This window comes from Hypoxylon fragiforme (genome assembly GCF_022984875.1).
Source record: "Hypoxylon fragiforme strain CBS 206.31 chromosome Unknown GGS25scaffold_1, whole genome shotgun sequence".
Classification (NCBI taxonomy): Eukaryota; Fungi; Ascomycota; class Sordariomycetes; order Xylariales; family Hypoxylaceae; genus Hypoxylon; species Hypoxylon fragiforme.
Genome location: NW_026054756.1, coordinates 4,717,131 through 4,738,517, shown reverse-complemented (window position 1 = coordinate 4,738,517; position 21,387 = coordinate 4,717,131). Strand labels below are relative to the sequence as shown.

The window sequence follows — 21,387 nt, the reverse complement described above, 5'->3', positions numbered from 1 at the left end:
CCCTAACCCTAACCCTAACCCTAACCCTAACCCTAACCCTAACCCTAACCCTAACCCTAACCCTAACCCTAACCCTAACCCTAACCCTAACCCTAACCCTAACCCTAACCCTAACCCTAACCCTAACCCTAACCCTAGGGGCTGAGACATGGTTAGGGCTACGTTAGATATTATCATGGTTCTTAAATATTGCTGGTCAAAGCACAAGGAGGAAAAGGAAACAAACGTGTAACGGGCCTAATACGTTTTTTTACTTTATCTTTATAAGGATATAACGAGAATCGATCACTCGTTAATAAAATATATAAAAAAAAGAGGAAGAGAATAAAGCTCTTAACCTGTTAAGCTAGTTATATATACATGGATAAGGTTTAATAAGCTGCGGTAACAGTTATAAAGATGTGCTTATATGGCAATAGCTATGTCCATGGCCACGTTCATCCATGTCCTAACAAACATGGGTTTCGTCCCGTGACAGATTTAGATAACGTGGACGTTATCTTTTCCATCCTAAGACGGGGTGATGTTAAGGCCTGGATAGCCACTCCCGTGGCTATCCATTGACGTAACAATAGGTATAGGTAGTACTTTGTAGGCACATCTCCATAGCTGCTACGGCTGAGCTGAACTTTCTCTATCCATGTATATATAGCTAGCTGAGAGATCAGGAGCTCCGCTCTTTTCCTCTCTTTTACAATCCATGTTTTTAATGATTGATCCTTGATTTTGGACTGGGCTGAGTCCATCAAATGGTAGCACCTCTTGTGCAGATATCATTCGACTTGTGTAAGTACTTCTATAAGATTATCTAACATCATGTCAAAAGTTGACGTATACACGCCCTTCCCAAGGCTCCAAGGATGGCGCCACGGCACCGTTCCGCAGTATGGACCCTTCTACATTTCCATGGATCTCGTTGTACCGCGTGCCGACCAGAAGTTTTGCCTCATCCTCACCACCGCAACCAAGTACACTTCTGACGTCTAAGCAATCCCGCTTGCTACTGGAGAAGTTCAGTATCACTACTGCCATCCTCTTCTTCGGTGGGCGCTTCTGATAAATGTTCCCGTTGGTTTGTAGCTGTGAATCTAGGACTTCCCGAGGGACCTCCTTTACATATGCGAATATAGCTTCATCTTCAGCTTCTAACAGCCGAAAGCTACCAAATACGAACAGATCTTTGTACGTCTTACGTAGTCGCAGCGCTCTCTTATAGAAGCTTAATATGGAATTTGGATCCTTGACCTGTTTCGTCGCGTTGATATCTTTATAAGCATCATGGACACGCATCCACGTCTTCACCCCCTCATCTGTGAACCCAGCATTAGGAGAGTCGTCCCACTGGAATGGGATACGTGAATGATCGCGAGCAAGTATGCGTAGCCCCTCCATCGTCTGGGCTATCTTCTTTGGTTCTCCCGATGCCGCGGCTTCGTTATAGAAACTGATGCTCTCGACATCCTTGTATTCATCGATACCCCACGTGGCTGGCATATTTTTCATACCAATTTCTTGGCCCTGGTATAGGAATAGACTCCCGGTCATAGTGATTTGCCAAAGTGCGAGTGTCTTCGCGCTGGCCCGCCACAGCTCCGGCGTTGAGTCGTCTCCAAATCGGCTAACAGCTCGGCCATTGTCGTGGTTCTCGCAGAAAACTGTGGTCCACCCGTCCGTGCCTTCGATGAAGGTTTGCCATTTCGCGACTATTGCCTTCATCGTCTGTAATGTATACGGCACATATGCGTACTTGGGCCCAAACATACCACCCGTCCCGAGACGGATCATGGAGAACTCGAATACCATGTCAAGTTCCTGTGCTGCGGCCGACACGTACGGCAAAACCTGGCTGGGATGTGGTGTGTTGGAGAGTTCACCAACAGACACGGCACCATATGGCGCGAGCGCCTTATTCCGCATCTCATGAATGAACTCGTGTATCCGGGGTCCATTGCACCACATTTCCGGTGCTGGTTGATGCGCCGAATTCGGGTCTGTGATTGGTGCGTCTACATACTCGGTGCGCTTGCTGTATTTGTTGACGGTGTCAATCCTGAACCCATCCACCCCACGTTCTAGCCAAAATCGCATGGTATTGTCGTAGATGGCTTCACGGCATGCCTCTGACTCCCAATTGAGGTCTGGTTGTTCTGGCGCATAAAGATGTAAGTAGTATTCCTGGGTATGTTCGTCCCAAGTCCAAGTAGGGCCGGCGAAATATCCTCTCCAATTTGTTGGCGGAATTCGTTGCCCTTGAGCGTCGTACCGTGCCGGCTTCCAGATATACCAATCCCGCTTTGGATTGTCTTTTGATGAACGCGACTCTTTGAACCACCCATGCTCAATCGAGGTATGGTTCACTACTAAATCGAGAATCAACTTCATCCCCCGGTTGTGGCATGCTTCCACAAGTGCGTCCACGTCATTGACGGTGCCGTATGGCGCATATATCTCTTGATAATTCGAGACGTCATATCCCATATCTGCCTGTGGGCTCTCGAACACCGGCGAGAGCCAGACTACATCAACGCCGAGTTCATGAAGGTAGTCGATTTTGGATATCAGACCTGGGATATCTCCCCAGCCATCTCCATTGGAGTCTTTAAAGCTTGCCGGATAGACTTGGTAGAACGTAGCATCTTTCCACCAGGGCTCCTTGCCGAACTGTCCGTTCTCATGGTGTAGGTTATTCATGATGCTCGAATATCTGTGTTATCACTGCCCTTTTGAATAGAGTGAATGCAAGAACAGTATCTGAAATAGGGACATGAGAGGACAAGGACGGAACAGAACCAAAGTAATTTGTTCATTGTCCAAACTAAAGTACTCTCGTTATTTCAGCCATAGGACCATCCACGATGAGACCTTGCTGAGTGGCTTGACCGAATACGCATCCATATTGTCGGTTCAAGTCCTTCCAAGATGGGGTTTTTTGTTGAGCATAGTCGCCAAGCATCACGATTGATCCCAGAAGAGCAATGAGCAATGATCTTGTGATGGCAGCTTGCCAAGATGGCCTAGGATTGCACGCCGACTCGGAACAAAACCTGTTGTCTCCGCTGAACTCCGACTTGGTTCCCTGTTCTTGCTACCATCTGCCCAATTAGACCACGATATCTCCGACGAACCACCCTCACCTTGAATGGAGGGTTAAACAGTTGCTTTTAGTCAGTCGATTCCCCAACTTCCCCTGATTGCTCTCCGCAAAGCTAGAACATCGCCTGTTCTCTCCACACCGAACTAGGCCATCCCCAAAGATCCACTTGACAGCCCCTTGTCTATTATCGGTTAATGGACCAGATTGAATCAGATGCCAATTTTGCTCGGGAGCTGCAATAATAAGTGGTCGTTACCTAGGCATCGTTCACAGAACAATTTCACCCTTTCTCGTCTAGAGATTTTCTCTGTCTAGTCGAGAGAATCCCTAACGTACTAGGTGTTCATCCTCAAGCTTTCATGGTTGTTTTTAGAAAAAAAAAATTTAGTTCGACATGGCGAATGAAAAAGATGGTGTGCAGAGCGCCAAAGAGGCTCGCGAGACAGTCCACCATGTGGATATGGCACACGATGGGACGCTCGCCTCCGAGGCTAAACACGCCGCCGATGCTGAGCAGGAGATGACACTACTTAGGGCTGTTAAGCTATATCCCAAGGCTATCTTTTGGTCAGCGCTACTCTCGTCGACGCTCATCATGGAAGGCTACGATCTATCACTGCTAGGCAACCTCTACGCATCCAAGGAGTTCAACAAAAAATTCGGCACTTACAGCGAATCGGCTGGCAAGCATGTTGTCTCTGCTGCTTGGCAGTCGGGGTTATCCAACGGTGCACGCGCCGGTGAGATTCTCGGGCTCCTCCTCGCTGGTTGGGTCTCGGATCGGTACGGATACAGGATCACCACCATAGGGTCATTGATCCTGATGATCATGTTCATTTTTGTCTTGTTCTTTGCGCCGAATATTCAGGTTTTGGTTGTGGGCGAAGTGCTATGTGGTACGTAGAAGCGATGGAATAAGAGTGTCACATCTTTCCGTGTTAACGACGATAGGTATTCCTTGGGGGGCTTTCCAGTCCGTTTCGCCTGCATACGCATCCGAAGTAGCTCCTGTTGTGCTCAGGCCGTATCTGACCACCTTCATCAACATGTGTTGGGTTATCGGTCAATTCTTTTCAGCTGCCGTGAACAAAGGTTCTAATACTCGGCCTGACGAATGGGCCTATAGAATTCCCTTTGCAGTTCAATGGGTTTGGCCCATACCCATCCTAGTTGGGCTTGTTTTCGCACCCGAGTGAGTATTTACATCGAAATCCAATAATCAACTGTTTATACACTACTAACATTCTGGTCATATAGATCCCCATGGTGGTACATCCGACACGGCAACAGAGAAGCGGCCAAAAGCTCTCTTTTGAGACTGACATCGCGAAACGATCCAAATTTCAACGTCGACGAGACAATTGCTATGATCGAGCACACTAATGAGCTTGAGAAGAAGATAAAGGAAGGAGTTACGTATTTGGACTGCTTCAAGGGTGTTGACTTGAGGCGAACCGAGATTGTAGTGGGTGTCTGGCTTGTACAGACTCTCGGTGGTCAAAACCTCATGGGCTACTTTGCTTACTTCTTGTAAGATCTAGACATCCATGGCGATTTGAATCTTAGTAGTGTTACTGACAACATGTGACAGAACTCAGGCTGGAATGGACCCGTCCAACTCCTTCTCCCTCTCCATGGCGCAAAACGCACTCGGCATAGTTGGTACCGCGGGCTCCTGGTTCCTAATGTCTCGTGTTGGCCGGCGGACCATCCACTTCAGCGGTTTCTGTTGCCAGCTCCTCATTCTCATCACGGTCGGATCTCTATCCTTTTCACAAGCCAACAATTCCATATGGGCTATCGGGGCGATGCTGATCATTTTCACGTTCGTTTACGACTTTACTGTTGGGCCTGTAACTTACTCCCTGGTCTCGGAGTTGTCCTCAACACGACTAAAGGCGAAAACCATCGTGCTCGCACGCGCAGCTTACAATGCAAGCAATATTTTTGTGAACGTTATGACTAACTACCAACTCTCCTCTACAGCATGGAACTGGGGCGCGAGGACCGCCTATTTCTGGGCTGGATCCTGCCTGCTATCTACTACCTGGGTGTTCTTCCGACTACCTGAGCCTAAGGGTAAGTTTTCTTTTTTTTTCTCCCCTTTTTCATTAATTTTTCTCCTGTGTCAATGTTCTAGAGCTAATTCATTCTGCCTCATTTCTAGGTAGAACATATGCCGAGTTGGATATGCTTTTCGAGCACCGTGTTTCCGCACGCAAGTTTGCTCAAACTAAGATGGACCCATTCTCACAGCAGTTGGATGATAACACGGCGAGTACCTCGACTGAGAAACCCTAAAAGCGGGAGTTTTATACATATAAGCGCAGTTCATAATAATTAATGAATTAAATGAAGCCCTAATTCCCATTGATTCCATCCTTTTTAGTGTTAACCTCCTTAACGTATCAGTGTACATTGACGCAAATTACATAGTACGTAGTAATAGTACGTAGTATGTGAGTACCTAGGCAGAACGACATAAACCAGAGCTCTTCACGCTTCTAGTCTAATTGCTAAACTTGGCAATGTCTGCTGAACATGCTTCAATAATAGAGCGTCGTAAACTGCCGTGCCTCCGGGTAGTTGTAGAATGAGACATCTCAGATACTTTAGGTCCTCCTCGGCCGCTGTCTTGTTCACCTGAACTGGTACACGCGCAAGCACATTCACCACTGCGCAAGCGATATCAAAGAGCTTTTCCGTTATACCCACACCATGCACCTGAATACTATGAATAGGCAAACCACGAGTTGAGAGGGTCAGATCAGTCGCCACCTCCAGAGGGTAGTGATAAGTGCGGCTGCTTTGGGTACTCTGTCCTGAGAGGTGGCCTAGACGTAGACGCAACTGCCACAGAATGATGCGTAGCCAAAGTTGCGTGACCCTAAGGTTAGCTTTCTGTGTTGGTACAAGGTCATCTGGGCCAGAGTGGTTTAGGGCCGTATTAATAGCAATCTCAGCCTCATCCAGCGAATCAATGGGGACTGCCCGAGAGGCTGTTTCTTGATTTAGTAGTGTTATGAAGGTAGCATTAAATCCTCGAAACAGGGCGGCAAGACAACGGAACCCAGCTAGCGACGGGCCAATATCGTTGAAAGATGCTAACCCGAACCCATTTGTCGTCACTTGGAGCGTAATTGGACGTCGATAGCGAATTGCGTGAGATCTTTCGGAGACCATCAGAACCCAGAATAGTCGCTCAGCCAACGATCTCGAGAGACTATCCAATGTTTCGGGTTGGATCAGTACGAACAATGTCGCTGCCTCTCGAAGGAAGAAGAAAGCTTGTGCGTGATGAAATAGACATGCATGGCATGCATATATGAAGAAGACAAGAAGGACCGAATCCAGAGATGGAACTGATCGGCGTGTCAACTGACGGTGAGCGGCTAAGGCCTCCTCCAGGAGTGACCAGCCATACATGGCATTATTCTCAGCGACAACCAATTGCCCAAAAGAATTTCCTCCGGGGTCCTCGATCTGGAGCATCACCATGGCGCATACCCCAAGTAAAACGCAGTATGCTTCGATGCCAGTTTCGGAGGCAGCCCGAGCCCGAAGATTGTCGATGTATATAGGCGTCAGGATTGGTATTGTGGGGGCCAGACGTTCGAAGAAACGATTGGAACAATAGTCGACGACCTGGTGAGGTAGCAAATTGATCTTTCTCTGGAAGGATTCCCTGGCAAAGCTAACAAAGGCTTGAGGGCTCTTCGGTAAGTCTGGGTTGGAAGATGGCGGGGACGGGACAGCCGTAGTATCCATTAAATTCGCGTTTCCGCCATGACTCAATGGAGCTTCAGCGAACTTGGCTATCTGAGGAAGTAAGGTCTGAGGTGAAGGAGCCTTGGACCGAAAGGAAAAGCCGCCGCATTCGTCGGCAAGTCCAGCTTTGGTACATCGCTGACATGGCCGTGAGTCCGAACAAGCCTTCTGAAGCCTCCTGCATCGCTGGCAAGCTCGAGCAACCTGTGCTCGTTTTGCTCGTGGTGCGGCTGAAGTATCTGTGGTTGTGCCTGTGCCGCTTTCTGGTGCCGCACTTCCTGGAACTTGGAATGTAGCAGACATGGAAGAGGTGACTTGGTGAACTTGGTGATTCTGCTCTAGTTCATCTCGTGTTGTCATGGCTGACCTAGGATATGTCAAGTTAAGACATATCCAAGCACCTAACACCTAAATATATGATCTGGTAGACTGTGGTGGTAGACTGGGGAGGTTTCAGAGTGATAGACCCTTAACCCCAGATTATCTACTCCCTACTACCTAGGTATGTAGTAGCAGACAGGGGAAGCAGGGGAAGAATTGGGGTTTAGCTTATAAGACATCCACATTTGCTGAGGACGTTATACGTTATATACTATAAGGGAATGGTCAGTTGTGGGGTAGAACAGCAAAAGACCTTTTCTGCTATTGTTAACCCCTGCATTTTATTGCTTGGTTGGATGGGGAAATTTTCTCAGGCCATAATCACAAGCTCGTGATACAGTGGAATTGTGATTGGAATACAGGAATATAGGTCTACTATAACTCTTCGGCCCGGAGTCTCACCAAACGACGTAATAAATCAGGGGTACAATGAGGCAATGAGGTTAGTGACCGGAACCAAGAATCTCTATTAAAATAATGAAACGTACAGGGTATCTCGAAGAGGTGCTCTTATCGTCTATTCCGCCGTGTCTCATATCGTATACACATATACAAGGCTGGTGTGCTGCGACTTGTCGCAAGCGTTTTTCTATTGTACATTTGCATAGTGTCAGTTATCATCTTTATGAGATAAACTTGTAGTGCACTGCAGCATGCTAAGAAACCCCTCAATCCAAAGGTTCAAGACTATGTTGAGGATTGGTTCTGCTTCTGCTTCTGCTTTTGGCTCTTAGTCTCCTTTGCATCTTCTGTAGCATCCGCATTAGCTGACGTGGGGTATTCAGCAGGAATTGCAGTAGGCTCTGGTCTTGATGCAACACTACTCTCAGGACTAGTCTCCCTGGCTGCAATTGCCCCATCAGTAGCTGAATCTGGAGAGCCCTCCGCAGAAACCTCGTCGTCGGCTAATTCATCTCCGTATACCTCAGGGTGAAGCCTGAAGCAATCTTGCATGTGTCTATTTCAAGTTAGTATAATATCGCATCATGGTGGGTATTGGCTCGAGGATGGCACATACTGGAACCTGTCGATACAGTCCATGCCCTTCGGCTCCTCATTCGAATAGACGAAGCAGCTGAAAGCAGCCTTGAACTCTTCGCCGCAAGGGCCATGCGCCATTCCTCCTAAGCAAGGGCAGTCCCAATTGATCTCGCCCGTCTCGGGATTGAATGCACCTTGTTGATTGGCCTCCTCTTCCAGAGATTCGGGACTTCCCTCTGGGATGAGGGGAGAAGCCACAGTATCGACATCTTTGACTGGTGCTGAAGAGGAGGTTTCGGACGATGACGTAGCTGTTGGGGGTTCAGAGGCCAACGAAGCTCTCTTCACTCGCTCTTCTGCTTCTCGGCGTTTCTGGGCGACCACAGCTTCTACCGTGGGGAGGTCATTATCGGAGAATTGAGGAGGCGGTGGTATCGTCTTAGCTGTTTATGAAAAGGATTGGTTAGTCCGAATTGTCCGCCTACAAGACATAAACAGTCTACAGGTGAGGTATGAGAGGAGAGAGTCGCATACGTGATGGCTCTTCTGCAAAGACGGCACTTGTACTATACAAGTATAGAGCACCTGCGGCCAGACCCCATCTTGCAGTCCAGCTCTTCCAACCTCGCTTCTTGCTTGCTGGAGTAGTCGAGGCAAATCGGCAACCACTGGCGACGGGCGTGGTTTGTCGTAAAGCATTTGCGACCCGAGGCGAGGATCGCAAGGCAGATCTATACATTTTGTGTCTATATTATTGGAAGAGTAACGTATAATAATATGCGAGAACGAGGAAAAAGAAAATAGAGAAGCTGTCGAAATTGCAACTGCAAATGCGAAAATAGTAGACGGCAGTGAATGGTTTGTAAGCAAAGTGGACGGAGTTCTAAATAGTTTGTACCACTCGGTATGAAAATACACCTGCATCCATGAACGAATTAACAAAATATTTCAAATTGCCCTATTATTGCATCGATCTCGGAACGACCGATAAGCCGATAAGCAGATAATTTGGTATGCACGTAACAGTATGCACGTAATGCGGGTCTTGTACTGAAGGACATGACCAGCATGTCGGCTTAAATACATAACCACATCACTATATATTTACTACTAGTAGTACCTATTGCAATATGCATGTAAGGATAGGTACCTATGTCAGGTCTCTGCTGCACTTTGCGCCTCTCCATTAATATTTAAGATCTAACATTGTCATGTGCCTACACATATGTAATACAAAAGTGACGTTATCTGTATCATACATAGTAGGGAGGAATTAAAGTTATTCATGTCATTCATGTCACTGGCTGTGCCTACTAGACTGTATACATGTTAGCTCTTTTCTTTACCTAACATTGAATGTTCTGGATGTTCAGGTGTTGTTTGTTTCGTTTTCATCATGTTATACAACGGTGTACAATATAAGCGTATTTCCGACTGCGAATTCAAGACTTAAGATCGACCAGACAGGTGCCTGTATTACCTCGGAGTGCCTTTAGGGGGTTGTGCCCTTCGACATCATGTCACACATAACACACACTGAGTGGTACCCAGTTAGACAGCTCTCAGCTTGTCAAGGGCATGAGTTTGCCTTGATCATTCTCAACCAGCCAATTCATGAGGGAAATTTGTTCAAACGTCTTTGGACCCAAGGTACTTTGTTGAAGCCTCAAGCTCAGCTCACTATTCCGAGTGCCCATGCCCAACCTGGTTCTATACTAACTTGACTCTTCCCACAGCGGTGACCCGTGTTGCTGCCGATGGAGGAGCCAACCGCATATATGAACTGAATCAAAAATCAAACCGGGAGCGTCCCTCGACCGTTGTTTACGATAAAGACTATTACGTATGTTCAAAAAAAAATGAAAATTGAACACCCGAGTATCTCAGCCTATCTACCTACCGGTCTGGTTAGCTAACTCACAACTATCTAGGCAAATCTGAATACAATCATTGGCGATCTAGACTCTCTGTCCGATGAAGCCAAAAACTTCTTCCTTTGGAAGAAATGTGCCATCATTCACAGCCCTAGCCAATATTCTACCGATTTCACCAAAGCTGTCAGTTTTGTCCGCGGCAGGTTCCCAGGCATGACCATCATCTGCAAAGGCGGGCTAGGCGGACGAGTTGATCAAGGACTAAGCCAACTACACCACCTATACATGTTCCAGACCTCTCCCACCTACGCAGAGGGCAAGATGTTTTTTCTTTCCGGCGAGAGCTTGACTTTCCTTCTCAAGGCAGGAAAGCATTCTATCCACGTACGTGAGCCCAGTGCCATTCCGGGAAATTGGGCTCCCTTGATAACTGATCTATTTGCTAAATACGTCGGCATCATCCCTGTCAAGGAGCCAAGTATCATAACAACCAAAGGTCTCGAGTGGGATGTCGAAAATTGGCCAACCGAGTTTGGAGGCCAGATGAGTACTAGTAACCATGTCCTACCGGAAACACAAATTGTCGAGGTCGAAACTACGAAAGATGTGCTCTTCACCATTGCGCTCAAGTAAGTAGTGGAGGTGGACTGATTGCGGTTATCTTTTGCGACAGCATCTTTTTCTCCTGCGATTGATTTTATACATAGGAAGACTAGATATAGAGCAGGCCGCGAGAACGTCGGGAATAGACTACCTTTATGCCAACTGTGGCATGCAAGGAGTGCATTGGCCCTTCACTGAAGCAGAGCCAGGATTTATTTATTCAAGTAGACATTAGTTCAACGCAAACTTGCGCTATATGGGATAAAGTGGGCAAAAATAGCTCAACATAGTAAAATTATCAACGACGTGAATACCTGAATACCTAGGTAGGTGAGGTATTTTAGAGTAACGCCTAAACTCCTCGCTAAAAGTGATATGTGGTATGTCCCAAGACATCTAGGCAGTCTGGCGACTACTACATACAGAGTAGTAGGGAACTATGCTCTACCCTAGGTAGGTATAGTTACGAGTTCCCTTCCCCTTGTGCGCATAGTCAGGCACTTAGTGGCCATCCTATCGGAGGTAATGTATACACAGCCAGCAGAAGGCGAAAAACACTATAGCTCCAGCCCAGAAGATCCACTTGTCCTGCTTCGCCCTCCTTTCGATCATGCGTATCGTATCTCCGCTGACGCCAAGCGTATTCGCTACGCTGTATAGCCTCTTCTGGGTATTTTTCAGCATTTCCCGCTGGGTGCCCAGGTCCCCGAGCACGGCTTGCCCCCTCGCAATGTAGTCGTCTAAAGCATTGTTGGTGTTCGCGAAGAAGTTCTGCTCGCGCAGGGCGTGCGTCTCGCGCGTGTAGTCGTTGCTGCCCATGCTCAGCTGCCCGCCGCTACCGTAACGATTCGGGGCGGAGGGTGGTGAGGACGGCGGCGGCGTCGAATTCGCATAAGGGTTCTCTGGGGTGGCGGCAGTGAAAGGCCGTCGGCCTAACAGCTCCGACCGGTTTTGTGCATTCAGGGCATCCTCACGCCGCGATTTTAACTCGTCCAGTTGCGACCGGAATGAGGATAGCTCCGACCGGAAATTCTTAATGCGCTCGTAGGCCTTTTCTTGCTTGGCCGGATTTAATTCCTGTTTTGCCAGCGCATTGTATTCGTCAAGCGTCCGGGAGAAAGCGGTAAGAGAAGCAGAGAAGGAGCCTAGCGCAGATGGTGTAGGAAGTGAGGTATCCGGAGACGATGTGAGGTTGGTCAGGTCTCGTTTTATGGAAGTGGATTGTTTGAGAGCGGAGTTGAATTGGGTATTCTAGTGATTGTCAGCGTAAGGGGATTTCTGACAAGAACTGGCAGGTATGTTATCTTACCATTTTCGTAGAGGGTAGCAATGGAACCCTAGGTGCCTAACATAGGTATTTGGTCGCTTTGGTTATTCGAGTTGGATGTGGTGGATTAAGATGCGTGGAAGGTAAAAAAAAAAAAAAAACTTGGACGACGTAGGTAGGAATATAGGATTAGAGCTTTGCAACGGCAGATAACGATAGATATGAATTGCGACAAGTTTGATTGGGTTTATTTAGCATTTAACTTGTTAACCGAATATTATTATACTATGGTTCAAAGGTTACTACAAAAGTAGTATCGTCCTCTCATTTTCGATGTAATAGAAGAAGTCAAGAATTTAGATTTCACCAAATATGTACATAACACGTAGCTGCAGATTGCAGTGGTGACACTGTGGTGTCAGTGATGATATGTACCATGTATCCCCGTAACCATTTCTCACATGGCACATGGCAGAATGTCATAGCAAGATCTCTCCTGCAGCAATATTTTGTACCTGCTTAGGGTTAAAAGTACATACTACATAACTACATGTACCTAAGGTTAGTATGGTAGTCACATGTACCTACTTACATAAGCGGGTCACTCCCCTGTAAGTGCAAAGCTACTAGTTAGGATCTTTCCACTACGAACGTACATAGTAGAGCTTTGCTATAAAGGGGGCCGTGCTTAAACTCTTACATGGTATTGGTCAACCTCCTCGGAAACAAGTGAAGCTATAGCGAATATGGTAACAGTAATCACAATAACTTGAGGTCAATAACCCTGAAGGTGACATTGCACCTATGTACATACGCTACTACAGGCAGGTAAGTTGAGCTCAGTGTCTCTTTAATTAATTACCCGGGTACTATGTTAGCTATGTAGTACATATGTGAATAGTAAGAATCCCACCTGCTTTCCCCGGATCCTTCTTCCTCTGCCATCAACAACAGGCGTGCCTCTTTGCCGCCGTCCGATCCTTCCAATTGCTCCGAATTGCTTTCAATTCGGTCCATTCTTTTTATTTTTATATTCGAATATACATACTACCTAATAATAATCAATATAATGCTCGCCTCTCGGCTATGATTGGATCCCACGATCAACGAATCACATGGCGCAATCTGATGAGTCCGGCACCATGACCTCGGGCTGGTCAAAGGAAAAATCTGTAATTCAAGAGAAAACAGGAGCACCAGTAGCAATACCACATTCGGGCGTGGTCACGACTGTGACATCCCCTACCGCAGTCAAAAGGGCATCCTCGGTATTCGAGTTCCGTGGCTTTGACTTTTTCGCCAATCGCGACTTCAACGAGCTGAAGAATGCTTCTCGAGCTTACTTTGGGCCCCAAGGCGGCTCTGAAAAGCATGAACGCCTGCCGTCCACCTGGCTAGGCGATGAAACGCCCACTGGGACACCACGATCCTCCGATGTTGGCCCTCCCCCTAGAAGCAGTTTGCTTCCACCTCCGCTCGGCAGGCAATCGCCGCCTGTCGATAGGGGCATACTGGGCCTTAGGAGATCTCGATTCTGGTGGTTAGTGGCACTAGTAGCGCTCTTGTTGCTTGTCGCTATCGGTGTCGGCGTTGGGATCGGTGTTGGTAGGCGGGCGTCAGGAAATTCTGGTGACGTCGCTGCTTCAGCAGACTCTGTGTCATCGAGGTTTGTTTCCCATCCCTTAAATTTCTTGGCAAGATTGAAACCGAAAATTTCTACTTAATGTATTTATTGGCTAACATTCTGGATTTTAGTTCGCCTACCAGCACGTCTTTGGGTCCTAGCTCCTCGGCTACTGGCACTGCAACTGCAACGGCGAGCTCGCCGACTTCAACTTCAACAGGCAGCTCGGCCGGTAAAATTGACTGTCCCGCGGCCAACGGCACCACTTACCAAGTTCCCGGGTCCAGCAAGCAATTTCTACGTGTGTGCGGCGTAGACTATAGTGGCCAGGGCGCAGAGGACCTACGCCAGGTGTCCACGGAGACTATGCTGGATTGCATAAAGAACTGTGCTGGAACAGCCGAGTGTACGGGTTGTGGGTGGGGTTATATTGAAGGGGACGTTGGCGCCCAGCACACGTGCTACCTCAAGGGCAACCTCACGAAATCTCATGAGGCCGATGTCAACTGGGCTTTTGCTGTGCTTATATGAAGTAGATGACCAGTGGATGAGAAGATGTGGCAATTTGTTGAACTGTGAATGACTATCGAGTCGAGCGTTGGTGGTTATAGTAATGTTTTGCAATGTCCCTACTTATGCGGGTAGACAATACGTGCATATAATGTCCTCAATGTGGCCCGCTTCAATGGCTGCTTACCTATGTATATGTTGTGTATCTTGACAGCTATTGCTGCGTGCCTAGACACCTATTTATTTGACAGTACTTCATGATCTAACATTTTGGATTACTCCGTCACTATCACCCAGTATAGTTTGTGCACCTTATAGTAACACTACATGATGACTTGGGTTCGTATGGATAAGAGCTCAGTGGGAAAAAGACAATTCTAGTTAAGATGAACAACACTGGATGATATTTGGATCGCATATACAATAATTCGATGAGCAAGAACAGATCGCCTAATTACACAATTTTCCCATCCTCCTGTGACTAATTAAATTATTGCTCGTTTACGAACAAACCCGCCATGCCCATTCCGGTTCCAATGCACATACTCGTCAACAGGATCTTCTTCTTTGTCCTCCTGAGCTCGCTCAAGCCCGTGACAATTTGTCTGGTTCCTGTTGCGCCTAGGGGATGGCCAAGGGCAATAGCACCACCCCGTGGGTTCAGCTTGGTCCAGTCTAGCTTCAAGAAATCTCTACTGTAAACGGCCATAGTACCAAATGCCTCGTTGATCTCAACAACGTCACAGTCATTGATACCGATGTTGAACTGCTTAAGTAGCTTGGGGATCGCCACCGTGGGGCCGATACCCATGATCCTAGGAGCAAGTCCGGCAATTGTAGAGCCAACGTACTTAGCCATGATCGGCACACCCAACTCAATCGCCTTGGATCGCTTCATAAGGACGACTGCTGCAGCACCATCACTAACCTGACTGGCATTTCCTCCAGTCGTGATGGGACCCCATTGTGGGAACGCCGAGCGAATCTTCCCTAAACCAGTAGCGGTGGTTCCTGGTCGAATACCCTCATCCTGTGACAATGTGACGGTTTTTAACACACCGTCAGGTCCCTTTATCTTGGTGGTGATGGGGGCAATCTCGTCTGCGAAAAAGCCAGCCTTCTGAGTCACTTCGGCGCGTCGGAAGCTCTCAGCGGCAAACTCGTCAACGGCCTCACGCGATATTCCGAAATCCTTGGCTACGTTCTCACTCGTCCATCCCATGGCCATCATGCAGTCAATGGCTTCCTGGCTATGCTTGGTAACTTCCTCGTCAAAAGGTTGCTCGAGGTTGTCGCCTCCGATAGACATGGACTCGGTTCCAGCAGCAATACCAATCTCGATCGAGCCCGTGACGATCTGGTGGGCAATATCCGCCGTAGCCTTTAAACCCGAGGAGCAGAATCGATTGACGGATGAGGCGCCGGTCGTGTTAGGGAAACCCGCGGCAAGCGCCGCAGCGCGTGTCTTGTAGGCTGCTTTGGCATCTGAGACCTACAGGAGAATAAGTTAGATAATTGCTTAAAAGAGACAGGGACCGGGGTTTCTAGGTGTTGTGCATACATTGCCCATGCAGATATCTTCAACGAGGTCTGGAGAGAAGCCTAGACGCTCGCGAGTAGCCTTTAGGATAGCGTACATCAAGTACTCGACGGATGTATCCTTAAATCCACCCTTCTTTCCTTTGCAGAGGGGCGTTCGAATAGCGACAGTGATGACTACATCGTCGGGATTCTTCGCCGTACTATTTCAGGAATATGTCAGTCACGTTCATTAGCTACTAGGGAATGGACTTTTGGTACACATATAGTCTAGCATTCAAGAGAAAGAAAAGAGGGGAGAGAGGTTGCTCACATAGCGGCCAAGGGAGAGCCCGGCGACAGGTGCTTGAGGATGGAGTTGACTCTGTCTGAAGCCATTTTGGAAAGATAGGATGGTTGAAGAGGGAAAGGATGGGAAGGCGTACTAAGCACTGGCGAAGTTTGAAAATAGGGTTCTGGGTATCTTAAACGGTCAAGAACAAAACAAGACTCGTCTCTAGCTTTTACCAAGTTGCATTGTCCTAAAGGTTAGAACTTAGGAGAGGCGAGTTGATAAAGGATTGAATGCGATTCCGGGAGGGATGCTGATAACTATGCTATGTATCTATCTATCTATTTAGTAAGGGAGGGTACCTGTGTATTGAATACTCCGGAGGTTATGAGAGGGCGGGATGCTTGCTTGACAGGCAAGACAAGGGGATACAGGGATTAATATTTACGCTTTGTTGCAATTTGCCGAGGCTTACTTTCGGCATCGGCAGATCTATGTATTCTACCCTAGGTACCTATGTAGGTACATTTTATGTAGGTCCGAAGATCGACCTACCCTACCTACATAGCCTTTTATGAACGAGTTCAAAGTTAACTAGGTACATATGTAGGTTAGTTATCAACATCATTGAATGGATTCAACCTCAATGGACCTCGGCCCCACTTCATACACATGTACCTAGGGCACTTCAAGTTAGATTAGTAACTTTGGAAACTCTGGAGTCTACAATCCCTAGCTTCATTGTACGGTGTATGTATTACTTAGTAGTTACAACTTCAAGCTATGCATATATAACTACATATATTCAATCTTCCAACCTCAGCCACGTAGACCTACAACTTTCAACTGTGAAAGAATGACTGAAATCCTTCCACGATGACCTATATTATGACAAAAGAATACCCAGCATTAGGTTGAAAACGAAGATACCCATTTGTACTGCAAGCCTTCTTCCTCCTGACTGTGGGTTCGTAACAGCCGTCTTGCTGACGCCCAAGTACCACGACCCAATATTCGTGAGATGTCCATCTTCATTCAGCATAACGGCGTTGGGGCCGACATTGCTGTCTTGGGGCCGGAAAGAGCCATATAAGCTGTAACGTCCAACCGAGTCCATGCGGTCTAAATATTCAGCAGATATGTTGTAGAAAGATTCTGTCGCTGGGAGATCCTGATGATCCAGGTTGTACTCCGTAATCCATTGGGGTGTATTGGGGAAAGCGGCAGCGTACGACCCCATATGACTCGCCAATCCCTCAAAATTGCCGTACCAATGTATGTTCACAAAATCGTACGTGCAGTTCTTCTTCTCGTCCTCGGTGCTGATCAGCTCGGAGCAATTGCCAAGAAACTGCTGTAGCCACGGGATTCCCCCCCAACCCCCAGTGCAGGCGGGAAGTCCTAACTGGACCCCGTCCTCTGCAAGAGGCGCAATGTTCTTTACCCACACATCTGCTGCCACCGATGGTTGAATATTGCTCCCACCGGAATACGGGCTATCGGGCTCGTTGAACCCCAGCACGTGTGTGATTGCGCGGCCGGATTTGATTCGGTTTCGGATCGAATCAAGGAACCCAGTGCCATCAGTGACGCCCCATAGCATAGGGACGAACTCGAACTGCTCTTGCGTTACGTCTTCAAACGCGGGCGAAGGCTCCCATTGATAATTATAATACCAAGTCAGATCAGATCCTGCCTGGGCCCATATCTGATTGTCTTCGGGGTGGTCAGAGTTAGGGATGAAGACCAAGCCACGTTTCGGTGATTGGGTTTGCGCGAGAACAGCCGGCGAGACTCCGGCTAACAAGATGAGCAGGACTCGCATAGTGGAAGACCGCAGAGAGAGAATACGATAGGTGTATAATATTATTAGAGTCACTGCTAATTAAGGTCGAGCTTCTTCTTTATGCAGTTCTCTGTTCGATCATCTCTTCCAAAAAAATTATATAAAATTATTCCAATGACAGCTTGAGATTGCACCTCTTCATTGTAATATACAAAAGACGAAAATGAAAGCTAATATTAACGGAACGCCATCTTGAGATAAGAATTGCACCATGTAAGAGATGCGGGAGAGTTCAGGGGAATAAGCTCACCCATAGATAACTTAGACACCGTCCAGCTGAAAAAAAGGACGCCATCGTAACGGCGGCGACTCTCCACGCTCTGTCGTATCTATCATGGCCAGCCTGCCTATTAATAAAGTTCGCGATCGCTATGTCAGTGCGACCTACCCATGCCACAAAAAAGTCAGCGACGCAGCACTGCAAGCTACCGTAGCGGGAGGTGAAATGCTGTGGGTTGCAGCCGGCAGGGAGGCGGCTAAGCTTTGGCTCTTATTAAATAGAGCGTCGCTATTCAGCAACGCCACTCAGTTAGATAGGTGCGACGCTTACATCCTACTACATGTGGACGGAAAGACAATATTGATGCTACGGAGGCTTGTAATAGACCCGTCTAGACACAGAAAGACGTCTATAATCCCTCCCTGGAATATATTAAATATTACTACATTGTCGGCGTCACAGCTTCGTATCTATAAAACGCCAAGGCATCAGCACATCCTGTCTGTAGGCACCTATTAGATAAAATTCCCCTTTCGGAAGAAACACAAAGAAAAAGAGATCTCCGATGATAAGGCACAATGGCATATCCCTTGCCTGAATCTCAAATACCGATATCAAGTATAGCAATCCTTTACTCGCCTAGGCATAGCATAAACCTGTTTAGCTGGTTCTAGTTAATTCAGTCTTTGCCGCAAAACCAAGGCGCCCCTTTCATATAACCATTATCCCCAGAGACCTAATAACTACCGGTTCATTTAGCGCCCCCAAGATTTTAAGCCTTGCTGTCGAATAAATTACAAGAGCTTGGCCACCTTTCTATAACTATTTTATATAAGCTTTTGTTAAACGATTAACTTATGCCACTCTTATTAACAGTTACCTTTCATGTGAAGAACTACCTAACATTTTAAGTAAATCAACAGCTTGTGTATGACCTAGCTCCCCTATCGCCAACCTATAAATACGTTAAAACAAACAACACATCGTCAACTTTTTTGCATCGGGTTTCTTATTAAGCATTAAAGGATTAATACAAACGGGACCAAAAAATTAAGTATCATGCGTTGCTGCCACACGTAAAAACGCGCCTATTATTTGAACCGGTACCTAGTCGATGGTAAAAAGCTAGTACTAGGTAGCGAGCTTGGCCTGTGTGAGGTTCTAGTGGAGGGCGCTAAATGACTCGGTATTGGGTCTAGGGGATACGTGGCGCTGGAACGGGTTCGATTACGGCACGGCGTGGCTCTATGCAGTAAATGTAATGCAGGAATTCTTATCTTGGTGATACCTGGTGGATGGGATCATCACAGATATATATTGATGTACGTCCATATTCGATGGATACATAGATGTAGGCAGCAAACTATTCCTGTTTAGAGACTGATAGGTACTACATACCCAGGGTAAGGAGGTATCTATTAAATGAGCAAACAACCCACATTGGCTGTCGCCAAACCCTCGAAGACATTCTTGTGAGAATCATTCTTTAAAGGCAGTTGAGACAACCAACTCAAATACTCGAGATAATTAACAAAGCCATCTACAAAGCTTAGCCATCTACATAGCTATCTACTGTGCGAACAGCTCCCCACCTATTCCGGGTCGTCCCCTTGGCAAGATCTACACTTGGATCTACGCATGTGTACACTAAACCACATTTGGTCCAATTACGTTATTCGTATTATTCAACGCTTCTCCAAAAATGTATGTCAACAAATCCTGGTTCGCATGCAGCCAGCTTGGAGAGTCCTCCATGGCGCTCCTCGTGCGTCGGCTTCGCTGGCTGCTTCTGGCCATCCTCTTGATCATAACGGTGTTTTCGCTCTTCGACGACGTGATCCGGCCATCCGAAACTCCCGTTCCGCCACCTATGAGGGAGGCAGAGATAGCGCCAGGGACACCACCAGAGAGTATACCACCAGAGAGTATACCACCAGTTTCCACGATACCTTCAGAACCTGCGGAGAAACCTGCGGAGAAACCTGCGGAGAATGATTGGCTGTTCGACGCGGAAAGTGACGGGCTCAACTATGGCCTTTCCGACGACCAATGTCAGGTCAGTACTACATATCCGCCAATCCCAGATATTCAATTTAGCCTATGTAGCGTATTCCGATAGAAAGACCACCCCATGCTCATTTTAAATCGTAGAGTGCATTCCCCGACCTGTACCAAGAACTCGACCGCGCGCGCGACTTCCTTCTAAGCCAGGGCCGACGAATTCAAGAGACCGATGTTCAGCTAGACCAAGAAGCGGATTATACCGGCCTACCGCATGGGGAGTTCCATGTCATGATCTCGAATGGCGAGTTGTACGTAATCGACGAAAAGAGGGGAGAGCCGGATCGCTCCCGCGGCCTCGCCGCCCTCGCGAACATGTATCGCGCCATTACCGCCATACCGAACCCCCGATCGCTTCCCGACGTTGAGTTCATAATCGATATCGAAGACAGGGCTGCTAGAGGCGAGAATAACCCGGAGCGCATCAGGTGGGCGTGGGCGCGCGAAGAGAGTAACCCGTGGTTATGGGTCATGCCCGACTTCGATGGATGGAGCTATCCCGACGATGGCGTTGGATCTTACGTGCAGTTCCGCGAGGACGTGGCTGAGCTAGAGGCGAACTATACCGGTGGGTGGGATGATAAGGAAGATAAGCTTTGCTGGCGAGGGAGTTTGGCCGTGAACAGAGAGCTACGAACCGCCTTAGTGGAAGCGGCTCAAGGCCAGGACTGGAACGACGTGGAGGCCATCGACTGGCATAATCGTTCCAATATCATGGATATGCTAGACTTTTGCCGTTTCAAATACGTCGCCCACACCGAAGGAAATTCTTGGAGTGGACGGCTTCGATATTTGCACAACTGCAACAGCGTTCCCATCATCCATAAACTAAACTACGTGTTTCACTATCAACCTCTCTTGAAAGACAGTGGCCCTCATCAGGTAAGCTGTCTAAACCTTTTTATTGTTCTTTCTAGTCAGAGCTAACCACGGAATGCACCACTAGAACTATGTCAAGGTGAACCGTGACTGGACAGACCTCAAGGCACAGATGGATGGCCTCATTCTTGACCCCGCCCGAGCGCGGCGGATCGCTCAAGAGTCGGCGAATATATTCCGAGACCGCTATCTAACCCCGGCAGCCGAGGCTTGCTATTGGCGCCGTATGATCAACAACTGGCGTGCCGTGATGGATTTCGAGCCACGACGGTACGAGATCAAGAAAGACGGCACTAAAGTTAGGAGAGGTATGAGTTGGGAACGTTTTGCGTTTCGGCAAAAGAAGAGCTTCGAGCATGGATTTTGGGAACCTGATGAGGGCAAAAACGAAAACGAGTAAAATGGCGCACAGTGTTCAAAAGACTCAAAAAGAAAACGCACTTTTTTTTTGTGCCTACCTACGAGACAC

The 21,387-nt window shown here is 47.6% G+C and overlaps 10 protein-coding genes across 10 annotated transcripts; 4 read left to right on the top strand and 6 right to left on the bottom strand.

Annotated features, from left to right (window-relative positions):
• Positions 1-516: 516 nt before the first annotated feature.
• GGS25DRAFT_473369 (glycoside hydrolase family 13 protein) lies at positions 517-3,041 on the bottom strand. Its single transcript, XM_049259527.1, has one exon. The coding sequence runs from the start codon at positions 2,689-2,691 to the stop codon at positions 820-822; it is 1,872 nt and encodes a 623-aa protein (XP_049122169.1). The 5' UTR covers positions 2,692-3,041; the 3' UTR covers positions 517-819.
• A 513-nt stretch (positions 3,042-3,554) lies between these two features.
• Positions 3,555-5,395, top strand: GGS25DRAFT_512698 (sugar transporter; the record flags this gene model as incomplete). The annotated part of the gene is made up of 5 exons (XM_049262808.1): positions 3,555-3,990; positions 4,046-4,286; positions 4,352-4,624; positions 4,686-5,173; positions 5,262-5,395. The coding sequence occupies 5 exons, from the start codon at positions 3,555-3,557 to the stop codon at positions 5,393-5,395; spliced, it is 1,572 nt and encodes a 523-aa protein (XP_049122168.1).
• Positions 5,396-5,590: 195 nt separating this feature from the next.
• Positions 5,591-7,165, bottom strand: GGS25DRAFT_512697 (uncharacterized protein; the record flags this gene model as incomplete). The annotated part of the gene is made up of 1 exon (XM_049262807.1): positions 5,591-7,165. One exon carries the CDS (start codon positions 7,163-7,165, stop codon positions 5,591-5,593), a length of 1,575 nt encoding a protein of 524 aa, XP_049122167.1.
• A 742-nt stretch (positions 7,166-7,907) lies between these two features.
• On the bottom strand, positions 7,908-9,165 carry GGS25DRAFT_68533 (uncharacterized protein). Its single transcript, XM_049265959.1, has 3 exons — positions 8,759-9,165; positions 8,262-8,667; positions 7,908-8,201 (listed from the first exon to the last, which is right to left on the bottom strand). The coding sequence occupies exons 1-3, from the start codon at positions 8,961-8,963 to the stop codon at positions 7,931-7,933; spliced, it is 882 nt and encodes a 293-aa protein (XP_049122166.1). The 5' UTR covers positions 8,964-9,165; the 3' UTR covers positions 7,908-7,930.
• A 484-nt stretch (positions 9,166-9,649) lies between these two features.
• GGS25DRAFT_68498 (thiamine pyrophosphokinase) lies at positions 9,650-10,973 on the top strand. The gene is made up of 3 exons (XM_049265958.1): positions 9,650-9,874; positions 9,961-10,067; positions 10,156-10,973. Exons 1-3 carry the CDS (start codon positions 9,742-9,744, stop codon positions 10,729-10,731), a joined length of 816 nt encoding a protein of 271 aa, XP_049122165.1. The 5' UTR covers positions 9,650-9,741; the 3' UTR covers positions 10,732-10,973.
• A 241-nt stretch (positions 10,974-11,214) lies between these two features.
• GGS25DRAFT_517683 (V-snare-domain-containing protein) lies at positions 11,215-12,438 on the bottom strand (the record flags this gene model as incomplete). The annotated part of the gene is made up of 2 exons (XM_049263420.1): positions 11,215-11,952; positions 12,430-12,438. The coding sequence occupies 2 exons, from the start codon at positions 12,436-12,438 to the stop codon at positions 11,215-11,217; spliced, it is 747 nt and encodes a 248-aa protein (XP_049122164.1).
• Positions 12,439-12,747: 309 nt separating this feature from the next.
• GGS25DRAFT_68449 (uncharacterized protein) lies at positions 12,748-14,419 on the top strand. The gene is made up of 2 exons (XM_049265957.1): positions 12,748-13,634; positions 13,724-14,419. The coding sequence occupies exons 1-2, from the start codon at positions 13,084-13,086 to the stop codon at positions 14,121-14,123; spliced, it is 951 nt and encodes a 316-aa protein (XP_049122163.1). The 5' UTR covers positions 12,748-13,083; the 3' UTR covers positions 14,124-14,419.
• A 1-nt stretch (position 14,420) lies between these two features.
• Positions 14,421-16,445, bottom strand: GGS25DRAFT_68446 (thiolase). The gene is made up of 3 exons (XM_049265956.1): positions 15,955-16,445; positions 15,664-15,844; positions 14,421-15,594 (listed from the first exon to the last, which is right to left on the bottom strand). Exons 1-3 carry the CDS (start codon positions 16,017-16,019, stop codon positions 14,593-14,595), a joined length of 1,248 nt encoding a protein of 415 aa, XP_049122162.1. The 5' UTR covers positions 16,020-16,445; the 3' UTR covers positions 14,421-14,592.
• Positions 16,446-16,631: 186 nt separating this feature from the next.
• On the bottom strand, positions 16,632-18,477 carry GGS25DRAFT_473360 (uncharacterized protein). Its single transcript, XM_049259526.1, has 2 exons — positions 18,147-18,477; positions 16,632-18,087 (listed from the first exon to the last, which is right to left on the bottom strand). The coding sequence occupies exon 2, from the start codon at positions 17,735-17,737 to the stop codon at positions 16,799-16,801; it is 939 nt and encodes a 312-aa protein (XP_049122161.1). The 5' UTR covers positions 17,738-18,087; positions 18,147-18,477; the 3' UTR covers positions 16,632-16,798.
• Positions 18,478-19,731: 1,254 nt separating this feature from the next.
• On the top strand, positions 19,732-21,318 carry GGS25DRAFT_512694 (glycosyl transferase family 90-domain-containing protein; the record flags this gene model as incomplete). The annotated part of the gene is made up of 3 exons (XM_049262806.1): positions 19,732-20,034; positions 20,130-20,921; positions 20,986-21,318. The coding sequence occupies 3 exons, from the start codon at positions 19,732-19,734 to the stop codon at positions 21,316-21,318; spliced, it is 1,428 nt and encodes a 475-aa protein (XP_049122160.1).
• Positions 21,319-21,387: the final 69 nt, after the last annotated feature.

Bases quoted from the DNA above. Each gene is read 5' to 3' on its own strand.
- GGS25DRAFT_473369 (XM_049259527.1), bottom strand. From the start codon at position 2,691: ATGAATAACCTACACCATGAGAACGGACAGTTCGGCAAGGAGCCCTGG.
- GGS25DRAFT_68533 (XM_049265959.1), bottom strand. From the start codon at position 8,963: ATGTATAGATCTGCCTTGCGATCCTCGCCTCGGGTCGCAAATGCTTTA. The intron at 8,668-8,758 runs GTATGCGACTCT...TTTCATAAACAG, and splicing joins CTTTGCAGAAGAGCCATCAC to CTAAGACGATACCACCGCCT. The intron at 8,202-8,261 runs GTATGTGCCATC...AACTTGAAATAG, and splicing joins GACTGTATCGACAGGTTCCA to ACACATGCAAGATTGCTTCA.
- GGS25DRAFT_68498 (XM_049265958.1), top strand. From the start codon at position 9,742: ATGTCACACATAACACACACTGAGTGGTACCCAGTTAGACAGCTCTCA. The intron at 9,875-9,960 runs GTACTTTGTTGA...CTCTTCCCACAG, and splicing joins CAAACGTCTTTGGACCCAAG to CGGTGACCCGTGTTGCTGCC. The intron at 10,068-10,155 runs GTATGTTCAAAA...ACAACTATCTAG, and splicing joins TTTACGATAAAGACTATTAC to GCAAATCTGAATACAATCAT.
- GGS25DRAFT_68449 (XM_049265957.1), top strand. From the start codon at position 13,084: ATGGCGCAATCTGATGAGTCCGGCACCATGACCTCGGGCTGGTCAAAG. The intron at 13,635-13,723 runs GTTTGTTTCCCA...TCTGGATTTTAG, and splicing joins GCAGACTCTGTGTCATCGAG to TTCGCCTACCAGCACGTCTT.
- GGS25DRAFT_68446 (XM_049265956.1), bottom strand. From the start codon at position 16,019: ATGGCTTCAGACAGAGTCAACTCCATCCTCAAGCACCTGTCGCCGGGC. The intron at 15,845-15,954 runs GTGAGCAACCTC...TTCCTGAAATAG, and splicing joins GGCTCTCCCTTGGCCGCTAT to TACGGCGAAGAATCCCGACG. The intron at 15,595-15,663 runs GTATGCACAACA...ATTCTCCTGTAG, and splicing joins AAGATATCTGCATGGGCAAT to GTCTCAGATGCCAAAGCAGC.
- GGS25DRAFT_473360 (XM_049259526.1), bottom strand. From the start codon at position 17,737: ATGCGAGTCCTGCTCATCTTGTTAGCCGGAGTCTCGCCGGCTGTTCTC.